The sequence below is a fragment of the Anopheles cruzii genome, chromosome 3 (assembly GCF_943734635.1).
Source record: "Anopheles cruzii chromosome 3, idAnoCruzAS_RS32_06, whole genome shotgun sequence".
In the NCBI taxonomy this organism is placed as follows: Eukaryota; Metazoa; Arthropoda; class Insecta; order Diptera; family Culicidae; genus Anopheles; species Anopheles cruzii.
Genome location: NC_069145.1, coordinates 25,054,893 through 25,074,569, shown reverse-complemented (window position 1 = coordinate 25,074,569; position 19,677 = coordinate 25,054,893). Strand labels below are relative to the sequence as shown.

General features: G+C 49.4%; 3 protein-coding genes across 3 annotated transcripts; 1 reads left to right on the top strand and 2 right to left on the bottom strand.

The window, feature by feature from the left end:
• Positions 1-5,110: 5,110 nt before the first annotated feature.
• On the bottom strand, positions 5,111-12,453 carry LOC128270106 (uncharacterized). The gene is made up of 6 exons (XM_053007511.1): positions 11,861-12,453; positions 9,472-9,581; positions 9,250-9,382; positions 8,940-9,141; positions 8,633-8,851; positions 5,111-8,341 (listed from the first exon to the last, which is right to left on the bottom strand). Exons 1-6 carry the CDS (start codon positions 12,451-12,453, stop codon positions 5,111-5,113), a joined length of 4,488 nt encoding a protein of 1,495 aa, XP_052863471.1.
• A 1,965-nt stretch (positions 12,454-14,418) lies between these two features.
• Positions 14,419-15,738, top strand: LOC128270105 (presenilins-associated rhomboid-like protein, mitochondrial). The gene is made up of 4 exons (XM_053007510.1): positions 14,419-14,652; positions 14,727-15,024; positions 15,094-15,416; positions 15,487-15,738. Exons 1-4 carry the CDS (start codon positions 14,419-14,421, stop codon positions 15,676-15,678), a joined length of 1,047 nt encoding a protein of 348 aa, XP_052863470.1. The 3' UTR covers positions 15,679-15,738.
• Positions 15,727-16,784, bottom strand: LOC128275090 (S-formylglutathione hydrolase). Its single transcript, XM_053013476.1, has 2 exons — positions 16,704-16,784; positions 15,727-16,634 (listed from the first exon to the last, which is right to left on the bottom strand). The coding sequence occupies exon 2, from the start codon at positions 16,630-16,632 to the stop codon at positions 15,784-15,786; it is 849 nt and encodes a 282-aa protein (XP_052869436.1). The 5' UTR covers positions 16,633-16,634; positions 16,704-16,784; the 3' UTR covers positions 15,727-15,783.
• Between the last annotated feature and the right edge of the window lie 2,893 nt (positions 16,785-19,677).

Genomic DNA, 19,677 nt, shown 5'->3' with positions numbered 1-19,677 from the left:
TCTCATTTAAGCTAACAAGCGGGAAAAAGAAGTAGTGGTTTTGAAGTTTAGGTAATAAGAATTATTCGTCCTCGGTTACGAGAATATTTAGATCTTTTAGCGCACAGATCACACTTGGACTCATTGCTTCAGTGTTTCGTTCGCCAATGAAGGACCGATGAGATCCTGCAGACAACCCTGGTAGAAGCCGAGGACATCATCGATTCACGGCCGCTCGAAAGTGTCGGTGACGAAATATAGTCAGAGACACCCGAGAGGCCGGTTGCCGATTTTTTGGATGACGACAACAAAGAGGCAAACATTAGTAGCTGTAGAGAGATCATGGATGAAGTCACCAGCATGCTGAAGTTATATCGCCGTGATTCTCTCCAACAAATTGCCGATACAGATACTCGCGGCTGTACAAGCGAATCCTCGACTCGCGATACATTTAATAGAAACACGGGAAACTTCACATTCTGCAGTCTTGCAGTGTGTTGTTAAATTAACAAATTAGGTTTAATATATTGAAATACGAACTAAAGCCGAAGGACTTTGAGTCATCAGTTTCTTGTTGGAAATCATTCTGTGTGGTCGTGCTACAAGTGGTGACAGCGGTGGGATAACGATATCCCGTATGGACAAGTAATTACCCGGTGGGTAATGAAAGCCATACCGTGAAGCATAATAAAACTACGGCAACACCAGGCGATGACGGCTCTACAGGACAAAACCAGAAAGTTCCTGACGCCCAGTATGCCCCATCAGTGTGTGTGTGTGTGTGCGCCTGCGAGTCGTACGAAGAGGCATGTGATTTTTTTATAAAGGACCACCCAACGATGCTCTAAAACGTAAGACACCTAAGATAGCCTACGATGCTAGAAAGCAACTGGTTGTGTTTCGAAAGCTTATCGAAGCAAACAGCGTGAGCATGGTGCAGGCAATGATCCAGAAGTATCCGCGCTTTTTAATCAGTGAGGGTAATTCGCCGACAATTCTCGAGGAAGGGGCTGGCTACAATGCGCTTCATATTGTTGCCATCAAAGGGCGCGAAGAGATATGCCGCTTGATTTTGCAGACAATTAGCAAACCCGCTTACATGGAACTGATGAACGGTACGCTATCTCCCGCGAACGATGAAGCGAGTGCCAAGTTACTGGAAATGTACTTGAACACGCCGGAAAAAAGGCGCAGCGAGACGCCCTTACACCTTGCCGCCAAGCACGGTTCGGTCGGAGTGGTGAAGGAATTGATTGCCTATTCAGCTTCCTGTTCTCATTTAAGCTAACAAGCGGGAAAAAGAAGTAGTGGTTTTGAAGTTTAGGTAATAAGAATTATTCGTTCTCGGTTACGAGAACTTTTACCACACAGAACGGTAAACGTTTAGCGTTCTCGCGACGCTTTCCAATGTTCTCAGCAGTTGGGACCATTAGTCAGGGATAAATTTGATTGACCACTAACGGTAAGCTATTCAAAGCCTTAAGGTGTTCCACCTCAGCATTGGGACAAAAGTCGCGCTCCAGACTGTTAAGGCCCGTTTACACGTAACGATATATCTGAACGATGCCTTGTATGAAACCGATTGCAACGATATATCGTTCCGTGTAGACAGCAAAAAAGTACCAATTTGCTTGTATACGACCAGATTGGCAGATCAAAAAAATTGAATGCGCCGAGCATCAATTTCGGTCCAATGGATCCAATCTCCATACATGTGTGAGTGTGCTGACGGTGGATAGACATGTGTGCGTGTGTTGATGGCGGTTTGACATGTCAATATTTTGGTTTTAAACGCTTCATTCTGCGCCATTCAATATGGCAGACCTCGTTTCTCAAGGTTCGCGCGAAATTTTAAATGAATTACTAACGGTTTACGAAAGTCTGCCATGTCTTTGGCAAGTGAAAAATAAAGACTATAGTGATCGGAATAAAAAGGCGGAGGGATACGATGTTTTGCTTCAAATATATCGGAAAATCGACCCCAACTGCACCAGGGATACCGTGGTGAAGAAAATTAGTAATTTCAGGACTGTGTATCGCAAAGAATCTGCGAAAGTAAGAAAGTCAGCAGCATCAGGCTCTGCAGCAGATCAGATATACAAGCCACGCTTGTGGTATTATGATTTCCTGCATTTTCTGCAGTCGTAATGTGGCCGATAGTCTCTCATGGGAAGAGATCGCTTGCCGCATAACCGTATCTTGTTTTGCAATGTACGGAGTCACCATATTTAGTAAATCTGTGTACGTTTCCCACGTTCATCCGCATGTAGTTCCTCCAATCGTTTGGTTCGTTTTCCAATTCACGCAAAAGTTTAACGTGAGAATAATTGCCTCGCTTTAAAACCCTCGACCACCGTGACCGATTAGTACTCTTGGTACGTTCTTTTTTTTGCCTTTTAACAGAAACGCACCATGCCAAGGCAGACAAACACAGTGTTTCTTCCATGGCTGTTTCCATGACATTGAGATCTGCGATTGCAAATCGAAACGATACATCGTGGCGTGTAGACGCTCCACCTTGGCAACGATATATCGCTACGATTAATCGATACAAGGCATTGTTCAGATATATCGTAGCGTGTAAACGGGCCTTTACGTTATGACCGAGACAATAAGAAGGAGCAAACCAAGCAACCGACGCGTGAAGCAGGAAATCAAGCAACAGGCGCGATCAGAACATGTTCTGGACATGTCATACCGTGAAGCATAATAAAACTACGCCAACACCAGGCGATGACGGCTCTACAGGACAAAACCAGAAAGTTCCTGACGCCCAGTATGCCCCATCAGTGTGTGTGTGTATGTGCGCCTGCGAGTCGTACGAAGAGGCATGTGATTTTTTTATAAAGGACCACCCAACGATGCTCTAAAACGTAAGACACCTAAGATAGCCTACGATGCTAGAAAGCAACTGGTTGTGTTTCGAAAGCTTATCAAAGCAAACAGCGTGAGCATGGTGCAGGCAATGATCCAGAAGTTTCCGCGCTTTTTAATCAGTGAGGGTAATTCGCCGACAATTCTCGAGGAAGGGGCTGGCTACAATGCGCTTCATATTGTTGCATCAAAGGGCGCGAAGAGATATGCCGCTTGATTTTGCAGACAATTAGCAAACCCGCTTACATGGAACTGATGGAACTATCGAAAAACTTCCAGCTTCGGTTGTATCGGTAGTTTCCCTATTCTCATTTAAGCTAACAAGCGGGAGTAGTGGTTTTGAAGTTTAGGTAATAAGAATTATTCGTTCTCGGTTACGAGAACTTTTACGGCACAGAACGGTAAACGTTTAGCGTTCTCGCGACGCTTTCCAACGTTCTCAGCAGTTGGGACGGGCTCTGTGGGAACGTTGGATCCGGGATTATGTTCCAACCCTGAATATAAGGAGCAAATGGTTTAGCGAAACCAGGCGGGCTCCAGGCGGCAGAACTTGTGTTTCTAGTTGAAGGAGAAAAGAAGAAATGCTGGGTACGAGGAATAGTTGAATGTATCCAAGGATGGTCGTATCAGACAATCCTGGGTGCGTATTAAGACAGGTGGATTCAGAAGAGCGGTTGCGAAGTTAGCCAGGCTTGAAATGCCTGATGGTAACTCTGTCCCGATAACCGATTCCGGTACAGGGTTACGGACCGGAGAATGTTGGAACACAAATCAAGAAAAAACCATTAGTCAGGGATAAATTTGATTGACCACTAACGGTAAGCTATTCAAAGCCTTAAGGTGTTCCACCTCAGCATTGGGACAAAAGTCGCGCTCCAGACTGTTACGTTATGACCGAGACAATAAGAAGGAGCAAACCAAGCAACCGGCGCGTGAAGCAGGATATCAAGCAACAGGCGCGATCAGAACATGTATTGGACATGTCTAGGAAACGTTATTTGGGTGGTCGAACAGTACACATTGACAGTTAGAGAGTTCAGTTGCGAACAAGAAGTGACGCGTGATGGTCGAACTTGTGAAGGTGATTAAGTCCAAAAAAAAAAGTTTTTGATCTCCGCATGCTTGATTCAGAACTACGCATCGAAACCGATTAGCAAAAAATATTTCTCGGAACTGGCTTGATGGCTTAATAATGCGACTGTTTAAAAATTAACCACAAATGCCCTGCATTTGCCATATTCACTTCATGATTAGTAAACAAAAGGATACAAAATCTAGTACACAAAATATGGAAGCATCTGTTGGGAAAAGTTATAAAATAGATAAAAATTATCGTTTGGCTAACGCACAAACCGTGGATTCCGTACGACCCACGGCATAGCAAGCGTTTCCGTCCGTGCAGGGCAGCAGCAACAATGTTGCTACTAACGACGATGCCGTTGGCACAAGCCAACAACTCCCGGTCCCCATTCCTTTGCTGAGCGTACTAATTGATTGACGATTTTGCGTTCTCCCGCTCATCCCGGATCGCCGGATGCCCCACTTGCGCATCGAGCTCCAACGGCCGACACCCGTGTCTCTTTTCTACCCTGTCCGTGCGCAGCACGTGGGACTTAGACGGGCATGCAGCTGGACGTGCCAGGGCTTACTACGACGCATGCGACGTATTATCGCTGCTCCGAACGCACCCGGCTACATGCCGACCTCCCATAACCAGGCCGAGCCGCGCCATCGGCGCATTCGCTAGCCAAAGTGGAAAGTGCATTCAGCCCGCAGCGCACCGAAGTGTGGTCGCACTATTTCAAGGCCAATGTCGCAACGCCGCCACTCACTATCGTGCGCTTAGTAGTAGAAGTCTGTCTGTGTGTGTGGTGCTCTAGTACCGCAGCATCGGCAGCAAAGTAGGCGAAGTGACTAAAGTGTCTCTATTGCATTAGAGAAAGAGATTGAGAGAGAGAGAGAGAGCATCTAACGAAACTAATGGCCCAATAATGGCTTGGTGTGCTTCTATCGTGCGCACTAAGACAGATCCCAAACCCGCCCCTCGTCTTGGTACACAATCTCACACAGTTCGATGGCACGTGGTGAATAAATTACCAAACAAATAAAAACGACCAACACACATTGTAGCTACAATGTTGCCGCTGCTCGTCCACCACCGCTGCGGTACGACGTCATCTCGTACATATCAAAAACCGTTGCCCTTGGCTTGGCCGCTTTCCCCGTGTGCACTTCCACGTGCTGGTGCTTCCGTTGCTTACAGATTTTGCAGGATGTCCGAGTCCATCATCGACTCGGTCACGGCGTCGAGATCGGTCGACAGTCCCTCGATGCCGTCGGTCAGATTGGCCATTTCAGCCGACGGTGGTTCGTCCGACGGACCACCGGCTGCATCGTGCACCGAGCATGCACCGCCACCGCCGCCGCCGCTACCGCTGCCAGCCTGCAGTGCGGCCAACTCGTTCGCCACGTTTCCATTTACGTCTCGGCCAGCGCCACCGCTCGACATACCCAGGCTTCCGTCTCCGACACCGGCAGTGGCAGATCCAGCATCCCCTGCGCCGCCGTAGAAGCTGGAAGCACCAGCGGAAGAAGCTTTGCTTCGATCGACGGAATTGCCATTGATGAGAAAATCGCGTGACGTTTCGGGACTGTACTGAAAGATCGAAGCCTCGTGGCAACCGCCGTCGCTGACTGTGATCGGTGTCGAAGGGACGGATTTCGGGTACTCGAAAAGTGACCTCCTGCTCGAAACGAACCCGCTTCCGGTTTCGCTGCCACCCAAGCAGGCGGCCCCTGCCGATGCTAGTCCCGCCGCACTGCTGCCGCCTCCTCCAGAGAATCCGCCCAACAGCGGCAAAGGGGTCGAGGGGACCGACCGCGAAATGATGCTAAACATACCACCACCTCCCGTTGCTCCTCCACCTTCTCCTATTCCTGCTCGTGAGAAAAATGCATCTCCGGGACCGCGGCCTCCGGTGTCCGCTTCTGTACCACCAGCGCCAGCTTCCTGTTCGCGTTGCGCCTGCTGATCGAGCAGATCAGGAAGCGTCAGTTCCGATTCTTCTATCTTGATCTCTGCCGACATCTGGGCCGATTGTTCGTTCAGCATGTCGAGGATGCCGGTGTCGGTGAAATCGTCGTACTCCGACGGGACCGGGGTCTGCGAGACGGAATTGTAGTTGGAGTTGCAGTAGCCCTCGTAGTTCTGCAGCAACGGCACGCTGCTCGAGCGTGATTCGAGCGCCATCGGCATACTGCCGGGGCCAATGCCGACCATCTGCGGTCCACAGATCGGTTGGAATGCGGTCGGTTGTTGCGACGCAAGGCCGCCTCCACCGGCACAGCTCAGGCCCCCGAGCGTAGAACCGAACCGAAACGGTTGCATCATCGAGGGAGACGGAGGAGCCGACGCGGGAAGTTCGTTCTTGATGTAACCACCCAACGTGCGAACGGAGGAGTACTGTTGTTGTTGTTGCGGTTGCTGCTGTTGCTGCTGCTGATGTTGGAGTTGCTGCTGATGATGAGGATGATGGTTGTAGCTGCTGCCACCCTGAAGCTGCGGGTGATGCAGTTGCTGCTGGTGTATCTGATGATTGAACTTGCTTTGGTCCTGCTGCTGCAGCGTGTGGCCGTTTGGGGCCCCCTTCGGAACCTTCCGGTGGATCGGTGTGCTGCGAGGACTAACAAATGGGCTCACGTTCGGTGTATGGTTAACGTTTGATCCTCCTCCGGTGCCCATGGCCGGCGGTTGTTGCTTGTTTGCAGTTGGCTGGGAAATCGGAACAAAACTGCAATTGCGGCGCCGAGTCGTCGGACTTTGTAGTGTCTGTCCGCTGCTTCCGCCGAGGCTCATTGACGGACCACCAACGCCACCACCGAGCTCGTAGTTTCCCTCGAGGCCCCCGGAGCAGTGCTTAAGATCGAGAGTTCCACAAAATTTCTGCTTCCCTGGTTCCCGCTCGCTGCTTCTGACCATTCCTACCGGCGATTGTTCCGTCGAAATGCCACCGGTGGGCCCGGCTGTTCCGTGGGTATTGTGACGCTGAGATAGCATCGCAAGCGAAGCAGCCGCCGAGCCGGGCTGTAAGCCCATCCCAGACTGTGAATGCTCGTAAGTACTTGCACCGGAAGAAGAGGCACCCGCCGCCAGCTGGGCTTCCATCGATTGGTGCATCTGTTGCTGCATTTGCATCCGGCTGTTCTGGGTGGCCTGGTTCTTTTCGAGAATCATCCGAATCTGGAAGAGCTTCTGTTCGCTATCATCAAACATTGCCCCGTAGCTGCCACTGTCCGTGTCCATCGAGGTAGCACTGGTTCTACCTTCCATCATGCTGCCCTCGCCGCTGGGGTGGAGCTGATTTCCGGTCATTGGTGGTGCTGGTTGACCTGCCTCCTCGGGGAAGTACTTTAACAGCTCCTGATCCTGATCTTGCGAGTTTTCTTCCTCGCAGTTCAGATAATCGTCCAGGGCGTTCTTGTCCATGTTACAAATGCTGATCACCCGCTCGCGTGGTATAATGAACTCGTCCCGGCCCTGATCCTGCGGTGCTTCGATCAATATCAAATTGCCCTGCTCATCGTACCGCGGAGCACTGTTGTTCTGCGATTCGAGCGAACGCTGCTGCCGGGCCTGCAGCAACTTCAGGCGCTTCTGCCTGCTGGCATAGCCCAAGTTACCCGGCAACTGACGCTTTGCACCAGTGGGACGGTTGGGGAAGAACAGCTGCTGCTGAAGCTGCAGTGGTGCTGGCGGTTGTTGCTGATTTTGTTGCAGTTGCTGCTGTTGCTGCTGCTGCTGTACGGCTTTCAGTTGCTGCGCCTGGCGTACCTTTTTGCAGTAAATGTTCGAGAGAAAGTGCTGGTCCTGTGGGCTACGCATACCTCCGGCTTCCAGGAGTCGCTGATGAATCATCTGTTGCTGCTGTTGCTGTTGGGGCTGCAGTTGCTGCAGCGATGGTGATGGGTGACTAGCGGGAGACAGCAGCTGCTGACCGTGAACACCCGGCGTATCACTCGGCGTGAAATTCGTCGCACTGAGCACCAGCTCTTTACTGATCGACTCAAACGCGCCACTGTTGTTGCTGGCGTTATCACAGTTGAGATTTGTACTTTGCTGGCGTTGCAGGATCAGCATCTTACCACTGGCGGTGGTGGTAGTGGCCAGAACGCCACTGGTCGTGTTGTTGTTGTCCTCATCGAGACAATCTTGCTGCTCGCGTTTAATCATGTGCTGCTGGAGCAGCAGCTCGCGATGCTTGGCCGCTAATTGCTGCTGTTGCTGCTGCTGCTGCTGCTGAACAACGGTCGGTGTTTGCTTTGTACTTACGGTTTCCGTTTGTTGCACTACTCCTGGGACACCGAATGGTTGCTGAGGATTATTTTCCTCTTCCTGCCCGCCATTCCGGTGCTCCGAAGACCCCGTTTCACAAATGCTCGTCGAAAGGGTCTTTCGGCGTTTCTTGCGCCGTTTTTTCAACGCCACCGCCTTGAGCGGGTGTTCAGAAGATAACGAGTGAAACGATGAGAAAAAAGGGGGAATAAAATTAATAAATCGTTGTGCTTTACGTTCGTCATCGCGCCCAGACCCAGACCAGCGAACGAACACGCAGTCACGTTTTGTGGCTCGTGTTGCGTGTCGCCGCCGACCAACGAGAGCCATTACTCCCGGTGCGCACACGCTGTGCAAACGGGCATTTCGAGACTACAATGTTGTTAAACGGGGAGACTGGTGGCGAGGTCCCAGTACTGAGTGTGCGTACTCGAGTCGTTTACTTACGGAAAGCTTTCGTTTTTCCTTCAACTCCCGCTGGAGGATCTTCTTGTGCAGCTGCTGCCGGCTGGTGACGCCGGTTGGCGAGTTGAGGTTGTTCTTCGCGATGAACGTGGCCAGCTCGTTGATAGAACCGAAACACGCGGGCAGCATCGCTTCGGCCCACAGCTTAACCACCTTCCACGATTCCTCGTCGCTGAAGTTGGTAGTTTCGGCACCATTTTTCTGCACAGAATATATCAAAGAGGGAAAGTGAGTCACACGGGAACGGAGAACGTTCCAATCGAATCGATAGCGTCGTCGAAGCGCATACCTCGCTCGTACCACCGACATCCGTAAGATCGGGCAGCTTCGGTATGGGCAGCTTTGTCGCCTTTCGCATGGCCGCGTAGCAGTATCTGGAATGTCCGCGGGTGCCTAGACGGCGTGGCCGAATGCCGGGAAACACCTGTTTCATCACCTTTCCGAAATCCGCCGTCGACAGGGGCTTGATGTTGATCCGGGCACAGTACCCCCTGGGGTCGGTAAGTGGACACGGAACGACGAGCAAAGCCCAGAAATTGCAGAAAGATTCGTTGCTCAGTCTAGTGGCCGCATTCATGCACCGTCAGGCGATTACTTACACATAGTCGTCGTATACTTCTTGCTTCGGAATTGACACATTCGGGTCGTGCTCCAGATGCGAACGAACCCAGTTGATCGTATGGTTGATCTCAAGGCGCGTCCCGAGTGGGTTCTGCGATTGCCGCAACGGATCTGTGTTACGTTGCGTTCATTACACAGCGCAAAAAAGGGTGAAATAAATGAAATGGCAGCGACTAATGCGATCGAGAACCGCTTCGTACCTGTTTCCGGATAGCCACCGGGCATACGAAGGTACAGCAGCAATCGTTCCGGTGGTCGCAGGATGGAGATTTTGTCCAATATTTCTAGGATCTGTTTCTTGGTGTTGTCACTGCGGAAATAGTTCCCAATGTTAGTTGCTGCTCGGATTGTTGCTTTTTTCATTCTGGCACTAAATCGACCACCGTTCCTAATATTTCTACACATGTTGTCTTTGCAATCAAAGTAAACGGGGTTCAGACAGATGAGCCATAAAAAAACATTAAAATGTTTTAGATAAATCTTCAGTCCCTATGCATCGTTTAATATTTGAATATCATTATCGTTTCAATAATGTGTTAACGGATTCTTCAATCGAAACTCTTGTTACTTGCACATCAACGTCGATAGCCATCGATCACTAGATTGATCGTTATTTATCGCCAAAACGCCAAACAGTGTGCGTCCGGGGTTGTAGCCACATATCAGGGTTCAACGAGCTGTGAGTGAAGGACACACACGTCTATCTACTGTCCGCATTCGCATTCAGCCAGCCCGCGATGCCGGCGATGGGCAGTATCGCTGTTATCGCAAACGATAAGAACAATAAAAGGACTTCATCGTATGGATTAGAGGACCACACGAACTGGTCTGCTGATTTCCAGACCATCTATCGTAGGTGAGACAATAACAAGAAAGTCGAAAAACAACCACACACCGCGCTTCATCGCCGACTACGCGAATCGCGAATCTTATTAGATCAAACGCTCCCAAAGCTCCTCAAAGTGCTAAGCGTCACACGGTGCCGAATGCCACGGCGAAGACGCGTGTGTGTTTCATCATGCCAAGGTGACAATTTAAAGCAATTAGTAAGATTTGGGCTACGCTGGCGGGCGGGCGGCTGGTCGAACGCTGGTATGCAGAGTTTATGCGTTTTGTTTGGACGCTCGATGCGAACCTTAGGAAGGCTGGCAGGCCGCGAAATTATTCGCTCCTATTTTAGGCTGTGCGCGCGCGAGAGACACCGTTTGAAAACAGCCTTATTAATTTATTTACGTCGAGCCACAAATCGTTTCGCTTCTCTGGCACCGTGGGCAAAGTCGAACAAGCAGGCAGCGCGTTGCGTCGATAGATTGTGAGCATAAACGGGGCACCAAACACTCGGAGAGAACATAAATGAACATAACTAATGAAGATGACCGAAAGACAGAGAGAGAAAGCAGAGCGGTGATTTGGGTGGGGGTTACGAGACGTGGAGGTACGAAAAAGAAGAACGCGCGAGGAATCAAAAAGTGGTCCGATAAGGTAACGCGCGAGGCCAGATAACGATAATAAAATGCGATGATTTGTTTTTCTACTTCGCGTGGCACCCCGGGCTGTGTCGGTGAGGGTTTCAGTGTTTTGTCTTTCAGTAGACAGCATGCTTTACCCTGTTTTCACAAGCGTACCGCCATATTTTCGTGCGAAAGGTGCATTCCGTCAACGCGTCACTTCATGCCGCCAATAATCGTGAATAAAAAAATTTAAGATGGAAATTACCATTTATTAAAAAAATTAAATTCAATAGGAGAAAACTGCACACTTTCCAAAGTTGACATATTTGGACGATAAACGTCCGAAAGCTGATATTGAATATGATCATTGTTGAGTCGCGATCAATAAGTTCTAGGAAAATATGTTTTGTTAATCGGCTTCGATTCGTAGTTCCGAACCAAAAACTTTTTTACGGACTTAATCACCTTCACAGATTCGACCATCACGCGTCACTTCATGCTCGCAACTGAACTCTCTAACTGTCAATGTGCACTATGTTCGACCACCCAAATAACGTTTCCGAGACATGTCCTAAACATGTTCGATCGTGCTTCGCGCGCGCCTGTTGCTTGATTTCCTGCTTCATGCGCCGGTTGCTTGGTTTGCTACTTCTTATTGTCTCGGTCATAACGTAACAGTCTGGAGCGCGACTATTGTCTCGATTCTGAGGTGGAACACATTTAGGCTTTGAATAGCTTACCGTAAGTGGTGAATCAAATTTATCCCTGACCAATTGTTTTTTTCTTGATTTGCGTTCCAACAATCATTTAGTCTGAAGTGCTTTGGAGAGATCGCCTAATTTGTTGAATATTTCAAATGAAAATAGCAATCCTGTGATCGAAACGCGACTCTTATGAACTTGAAATTACGGTACGGCTGTTTGTTTTTGGTTTGCTGTCAGGAAAAAGAGCCTTTTCATAACTGAGTCCCCCTGAGTTTTCATACAGCCCCTAACGACGCCATTGTCCTTTATCCTGTAAACCACGATCGGACGGCAAGATTACAGCACATTGAATTTCGCAAATGTCCCAATCCTTACACAGATAAACTAGAAGTATTTTACGTTCCTATCGAGATAGGTGTCTTTCTCTCGCTTACCTGACGGTTTTTTCAAACATTTGCTGTATCTGTTGCTCTCGTTCCCTGTCCCCGAGCGGGGCACCCTGGCCGGACACCGTCATCATCGCCCGCATAGCCGCCACCCCCGGATCGAGCTCGAGCCCATCATCCGCGGAGGATGCTGCAACAGCCGCCGTCAGCTCGTAGCTGGTGTTCAGTTTGCCTAGCTTTAGCTTGTTGACCGCCATTTGGGCGAGGAAATCGTTTCCCGTGCCATTGTGCATGGACAGGGACGACGGGGAGAAGGCAAGCGCAGCTCCACCCGTGCTGCCGATCGGTGCCGGCTCACGGCGACCATCCGCATGCATGGCTCCAGGCTGCAGAAGGTGCGATGACGTAGCAGGCGCTGGCAGTAGCGATGCGGAGGACGACGACGAAGACGAAGACGACGACGATGAAGGTGACGGTTGCAACGGCGGAGCAGTTGCTGTTGCTGATGTCGGTGGTGGTTGTGGAACTTTTCCATAGCCTACTGCACCGCCGCCAGCGCCAAAGATCGCGGAGCCCAGATTCGAGGGCAATCCGACGGGAAGGGTTTGTTTCCACGGTTGGAACGAGTTCGCCTGGGACATTTCGTCGCGTTCGTTGCCCGCGCCCATACCACCACCGCCCACGGCGGCGGATGGGGTGTACTAGACCAGGATTCCGAAAACCGCACACTCAAAAACTTTTGAATACGAAGGGTGGTCACTTCGGAGAGCAATGCACGATGTATCGCGGGAGAAGAGAAAACATAAAATACACATACACGTACACAAGCACAGACACACACTCAAAACTTCGGCGGAAGATTTCCTTTTTTTATACTTTTTGGAAAGATACAACGCGGGACACCAACATAGAAAGGCTTCTTCTTTTCTTTTTCTTCTCCTTATTCTCGTTTTGTGGCCATTGATTTGGCACGCCGAAAACTCAAGATTGGGGCGGGCACATAGACACACACAGACACATGGTCGCGCATCGACAGGGTCGAGACCAAAGCTCACGGGAAAATCATCCTACATCTTGTGCCTTCTTCTTGGACGACGTGGAGCAGAATTCAGGGCAGGCCACAGAGGCGCCCGCGTTGAACTGTTGAAACCTTGCCGAAAACTTCGGCCTCTTCCCGTCGCCTACTGGCACCCGTGCTACACTCTGGTGGCTCTGCACAACGACCCAACATTTGGAAGCTCGTTTTTCGGGCACCTTAGCGCTCCACTTACTGACCGCTTGGCCAGGGATTGTTGCGAGACTTCCTGTGAACGGTTTGCATTCGGACCGCCGCTTTTCGGTCGGGTTCGCTAACCCGGGGCCGGCTCTCAGAAGGCACTTAAGAACATTGCTATGCTTCCGCCTCAAACGGGATACTTTGCTGGAGCGCCACACACACACACACACAGCCGGAACACGCACAAAAATACAATTGCGTTTTTGCGGCGCACACGCACAGCTTCTCGGCGGATGCCGGGACACTAAAGCTTCGACTGCCCTTTTCGGTCGAGTGGCGTCACACTGGCCATCGACAGAATGGCACTGGATTGGGGAGCTACAACGGAGTTCGAGCTGCAACCGCGACGAGCCGAAACCAATAGCCGATGGGACGGACTGCGCTGGGTGGCAACGATGGTGACAATGGAAAAAAGCAACAGAATGCCCGAGAAGAGAGACAGTCTCTGGCGGACGGTCGACTGATCCGAGAGGACGGAGCAGCTGGGAAAGATATTGGCCGTACTGAATGAAACGCGAAAAGAACAACGAAACGAGGGTTTGCAGTGAGGACACTTTGACAGCTGTGGCCGAGAGCTCCCGCATCAGCTGTTAGGTGTTGCCCGATCGAAACGATTGTTGCACGTTGGATGGACCGTGGGGCAAGTTTGGGGAATAAAGCCTAACATAACGAATTTAGAAGACTTTCGACAGTATATAACTGCAATTTAAAGCGCGTGAAAATTTCTATCACCACGTTCAACAAAGTATCGAGGCGCTCAAATCGTCCTACTTCGTTTTTCAAATATCTCCCAATATAGAACATCAGATTGGGCCACCGAAGAAACTCTTCAAACGGGGTCGAAACAATAAAAGAGCAACTAATCCGTACATATGAATCAACGATTCATGGGATATGGAAAGTATATTTAGTGAAAATGTTAGAAATGAGAGAAAACAATTGTACGGAAAAAGGGGAATTTCTTCACACGATGCTCACCCTGAGATCTAAGCACCTTGGCACCGTTATGACAGCTGATGTCGGCTGCGTGACACATTGTTGTGTTGGTTTTTTTGCTCACCAGAAATCATGGCATTCGTAAACAGCAGAAAACTTGTGTAATACGGAACCAGACGCACGGATACGGATTTTGAATAAATTTATGTTCCTTAACGGTACGCCGGGCCCATACTAAGCATGCTATGTTGAGGCCTCAGTAACGAAACGGTCGAAAAAGCAAACAAACATGGCTTTACGCCTCCTCTGTTGTCGCGGGATGCCTTTCGTCGGCAGGTAAATTGTTCTTCGAATCGTCGACCCTTCGCTGGTTCAATATTTTCTGACCTATACGATGCCGGTTTCAAGGTTTCATTCGTTCGTTCACTCTCCTCACAAATTGCTGAAACAATCGGGAGGCGATCGGCAGCTTGCGATACTGCGATACACACGATCGGGACGAAACACACGGGCGGAATCGTTCGCGCCAAAGCAAACCATTGTTCCGACGGAGGTGCAGGGAATTGTCATAGAATCTGGCTATATTGATCCGTCCAAAATTTGGCGATCATTTCTGTTCACCGTAGCGGTAAGATCACGGACAAGCTGCCAACTTTTTTCCGTGCGCAGTGATCACTGATCTTTGTTTCCTATATTCCGTAGTTCACGACTGGTAGCTTTGTAGGAGTATCCATCTGGGAGTATGAAACGGTGCGTGCGCGTGCCATGAAAGCGCTGCGAAGCAAGCTGAGTACGAACTGGTTCCGCGAGCGAGCAAAACAGCACCGTCAGGAAATGGACCATTGGCAACGGGAGCTGAGCGGCTGGTGGAGCAAACTGTCGCCCGGTGAACGAGTATTTGCACCGATCTGTGCACTGAACGCGGTCGTTTACGGACTCTGGCGGATACCGAGGCTTGCGCCAACGATGGTAAAATATTTTGCCTCAAACCCTGCGGCAAGTAAGTAGTGGCCAGCGTTGTGTACAGTTTAGGGTAAACTAACGATGGCGGTGGCCTTTTCAATTGCAGAAGCGGTCTGTTGGCCCATGGTACTGTCAACGTTTAGTCACTACTCATTGTTCCACATTTTGGCCAACATGTACGTTCTGCACAGCTTTTCCCACGCGGCCGTTGCTACGCTCGGGCGGGAACAGTTTTTGGGAATGTATCTGAGTGCCGGCGTGATAGCGTCGTTTGCCAGTCACGTCTTTAAAACCGTTTCTCGACAGCCAGGCCTATCATTGGGTGCATCGGGCGCCATCATGGCCGTGTTGGCGTACGTCTGTACGCAATATCCGGACACACAACTTAGCATACTGTTCCTACCAATGTACACGTTTTCTGCCGGGGCGGTAAGTTCGCAATTCTACGGCTGTTTGGTGGGTTCAGTGGTTTGTTCCTAATAATGATTGTATCTTGCAGGCAATAAAAGTCATAATGGGCATCGATCTGGCCGGTGTGCTGCTGGGATGGAGAATATTCGATCACTCGGCCCATCTCGGAGGCGCCATGTTCGGATTGTTTTGGTGTTACTTCGGGGCCCACAACCTGTGGCCGCTGCGGGAGCACTTCGTTGGCTACTGGCACGAACTAAGGGGACCACCGAAGAAATAGCCTTGAACATCACCAGCGCAGTGAATGCTGGAGAAGCAGAAATAGAATAAAATTTGATGCTTTATTATTTCATCAATCTGTTTCTGTGCGCTGTGACGCCATGTTTTAATGCAAGTGGCGAGCATGGTACGCAATGTGTTCCCCAATGAACGAGGCGACGTAGAAGTAACCGTGGTCGTAGCCTTCGCGCATATTCAACACACACGGCACCTGAGCGGCCCGGCAAGCGTCGACCAGATTTTGCGGCAACAATTGTCCATTCAGAAACGGATCGGCCGATCCTTGATCGAGGTACAACTCAAGCGGTGGTCCGTTGTAACTAGCCACCAGCTCTGTGGCGTCCCACTGCTTCCACTCATCCTTATTGTCGGCTCCCAGGTAACCCGTAAATGCCTTCTCACCCCAGGGGCATTTGGACGGATTGCTAATGGGCGCGAAAGCGGATACGGATTTGAAAAGGCCGGGGTTTTTCAACGCACAAATCAGGGCTCCATGGCCACCCATGCTGTGGCCGGAAATGCTAAGTTTGTCCGCCAGGGTCGGGAAGTTGTTATTGACCACGTCGATCAGCTCTTGTGTGACGTAGCTAAACATACGGTAGTGCTTCGACCACGGGTCTTTAGTGGCGTCAACGTAGAATCCGGCACCGGATCCAAAGTCCCACGAATCGTCCTGACCCGGGATGTCCACATTGCGTGGCGATGTATCCGGGCAGACAATGATCAAGTCGTTTTCAGCTGCATAACGCTGGGCACCGGCTTTTTGTATAAAGTTTGTTTCGGTGCATTCGAGTCCCGATAGCCAATAAAGCACCGGCAGTTTACGATCTTCGGTGGATGCCGGCAGGAACACGGCAAACTTCATCTCACACGCCAACTCCTTCGATTGGTGCGAGTACACCTTTTGCACTCCGCCGAAGCATTTGTTCGACGACACAAGCGATATGATTGTCATGGCTGAAACGCGCAAATATTTCCGTAGAACGAGAAGTTTATGAAACTTGCAAAGATTATAAATACACTTACCCGAAAAGTTGGACGATAAAGTAATGCGAAATAATTTTGCCCGGGGAAATGAAATGGCAATTTGTTATCTGCTAACCGGTGATTTCACGTACGAGGAGCGCGGACAGACCCTCTTGTTTACTATTTCGTTCTTATTCTCTTTCACCATGTTGTAGCTGTAGAGTGACTTTCACTCAATAATTATGAGAATAATTACAGGCCAGAACGAGCAACACTGTGGGAAAAGAAAACAACACGTCAAAATTAAATAATAAAATATGCTAGCTTTATTTCATTTGTCTTGTTCCAAAAGTTTTACTTTTATCTTCGTTCTTGTTTTGTAAATACGCTTTGAGGATATTATTTTTCGTGAACTGGAGGCAGATTTCTCGGCAATAGACTTGAGAATTTGATGGTGCCTAATGAATTGGTAATCGGTAGGAGAAATTCGTCACTGGAATCCTGATCCTCAAAATGGATTCTTATTATTATTCTTATTTTTGTTTTATTATTTTTGTTTATTTATGTTTTAGAATTTATTGTGTTCCACCAATTCATTTTTAGAATTATTCCATTTTAAACAACACTAATCGGCTCATAAACTTCGAAGGGCAGCGCAACGTTTATTAGCTCACTTGCGGTGATGCTTTTTCGAACTCATAACTGCTTAGTTGGGTTTTTAATGTTAGAAAAACTTACTTAAAGCTTTTCACGAAAAAGCGTTCCTTTACCATTCTTAGTGCCATGAATGAGCCGTGTAACCATCCAAAGTATACCATTCTACAAAGCAGAGTTTCAAGATGGCTTGTAGCAACAAGTCTCGCGGCGAGGAATGACTTCGATTTTCATGAACAGAAACTGAATGATTGAATGATCGATCTCTTCCTTCTATGGCAGGCTGGTGATCTCTTGCTAACTGGCTGAGAAGTGGACGGCCGAAAGGGCTGGACATTCTCCAATAGACCCCAACATAACTGAGAAGTACATAACTGTCTCGGAATCAAATTCGGAAATTAATTGCATATTGTCACGCCGCACCATGGCGCGCCGTGCTGCATCTGTTGGGAATTTGATCAGCCGGCAGAAAGGTGGGTTGCTGCACCACTAATCCTCCCTCGAGGATGACGCTATCCAAGCCGAGGCTGGCGTCTGGAAACTGAAGTAGAAGGTTTAGTTTTTGCTCATACTTCCTTAAATAGCATTGATAGATGGAGACAGTTGTCCCATTTAGTGTTGCCAATTAAAATAAAAACCGTTTCCTCGTTTGCATAGCTGTTCTATGGCCCTCGGCTTGCCGACGGTAGCAGACGGTGTGAAGCACATCACTCGCCGGGAACCATCTATCGACGGGGTTCCGTCTGTGTCCGTGCTGGTCAAACGTGAAATCTTGATCCATTTCTAGTTATTGGTGCTAATTAATTGAGTGCTGAGTTGAGCTGTCCATAAATAAAACGAATTCTACTTAAAGCTAATTAGCATTTGCCGTCAGCGTTCTTCTCGGAGGTCGACGTGGGTAACGTCAAGTTGTAGATCTCTCTTGTTTAATGTCAGTTTCATTATTTCATTATTGGAAATTATTGTTCGTCAAGTTATTGCAATTTTCACAGAACAAGATGAACGATTTAACCTTCACGCTGGAATACTGATTCACCACCCGAAAGCCATTTGCTGGATCGACAGTACGCCCAATTCATCTACAATTCCGGAAGCGAAATTAGAGCATTCATTAGTTGGTTTATGCAGTTCGCACCAAAGTTTTGGAGGGTGACATGTGGGTGACCGGCACGAGGTGCGCAACAAGCGTGCATCCGCGACCGACCCAAAGACCTCCGTCAACCGGGCGGTGTACCCAAATTAGCTAATGAATGGCGACTCATACGAAGCGGGGTGCTCAGGGGACGTACCTGGTGGAACGCTGGGCGCCAGGTTCTTTAATGAATTAGGATTGGTCCCAAAACAAGGGCCACGGTTCGTGGCAGCGGGGGCACAACTCGCTTCCTTCCTGCTCCTGCGTGCCGCGGTTCTGAAAAGTTTGCGCTGATTGCGAGAAATTTTATTCGCCTTCTCATTTGCATTTTAATTGACCCTGTCGCGGACCACACGGGACGGCCAGCCCCGGTGGTGGTCACGCTGTGGTTCGCGGTTTCACCATATGACAATGCCGAGCGACCGTGTGTACCGAGCGAAAATTTGGCGTTGACAGCGAGTCCGTCATTCGGAAGGGTTGCCGCAAAGATGGATGGCGACGTCGTTTTCTCCAGCACCACCACCACGGAGGAATATTACTTGTAGAAGTGCGTGTTTCTCATGGGATGGCTTGGTGCCTTCGGCGGGGTAGTTTGTGAAAAAATCTCACGACCCCATGTCAGGACAAACGCGGGACACAGGACTCAGGACACAGGTCAGGGCACATACTGGGAGAGGGTTTCAGATACTTCTGGGTCACCGTCAGCAAAGGCAAATTAGTAAACAGAAAAAATGGAACCTCTGGGATTTGCCATTTTTGTTACTCTGGAGTGGCAGTCAGGTATTTACTCCTATTCCTAATTTTCTTTCCAACTCCAAAGAACTCCGTAGATTCGGTAGCCTAAACGACAACCCTGGGACAGTTTCATCACGTCATCACATCATCACTGGGACTTAACAAATAACGGCAACAAGATACAGATCTATAGCTAGAGTGACTCCAGCTGTATATCTAACTGTATATCTGATGTATGAAAATCAGAAGTTCTACGTTAGAAAGGAGGAGAAAATCTAGGTTCTTATCGCCTCACGCAATGCATCGAGTCCTACTTTTTATTATTGCTCTCGACGAGCACTGAACCAGTTGGTCTTACAGTTTCTCGTAGCTTATGCTATCCAAAGTAAAAAAGCGGACCACTGCGGGCCCGAATACTGAGCTAGGCAGAAGGTGCCAAGTACATCACTCGAGTGCCGTAGCTGAGAGCCGCGTCGTCGATCTGTCAGATCGTTTGCGCTTCATTACACACCT

Coding starts and splice junctions, on each gene's coding strand:
- LOC128270106 (XM_053007511.1), bottom strand. CDS start 12,453: ATGTCCCAGGCGAACTCGTTCCAACCGTGGAAACAAACCCTTCCCGTC. Junction 9,383..9,471: donor CGGTGGCTATCCGGAAACAG/GTACGAAGCGGT, acceptor AACGTAACACAG/ATCCGTTGCGGCAATCGCAG. Junction 8,342..8,632: donor AGGAAAAACGAAAGCTTTCC/GTAAGTAAACGA, acceptor CACCCGCTCAAG/GCGGTGGCGTTGAAAAAACG.
- LOC128275090 (XM_053013476.1), bottom strand. CDS start 16,632: ATGACAATCATATCGCTTGTGTCGTCGAACAAATGCTTCGGCGGAGTG.
- LOC128270105 (XM_053007510.1), top strand. CDS start 14,419: ATGCCGGTTTCAAGGTTTCATTCGTTCGTTCACTCTCCTCACAAATTG. Junction 14,653..14,726: donor CATTTCTGTTCACCGTAGCG/GTAAGATCACGG, acceptor TATATTCCGTAG/TTCACGACTGGTAGCTTTGT. Junction 15,025..15,093: donor TGCCTCAAACCCTGCGGCAA/GTAAGTAGTGGC, acceptor TTTCAATTGCAG/AAGCGGTCTGTTGGCCCATG.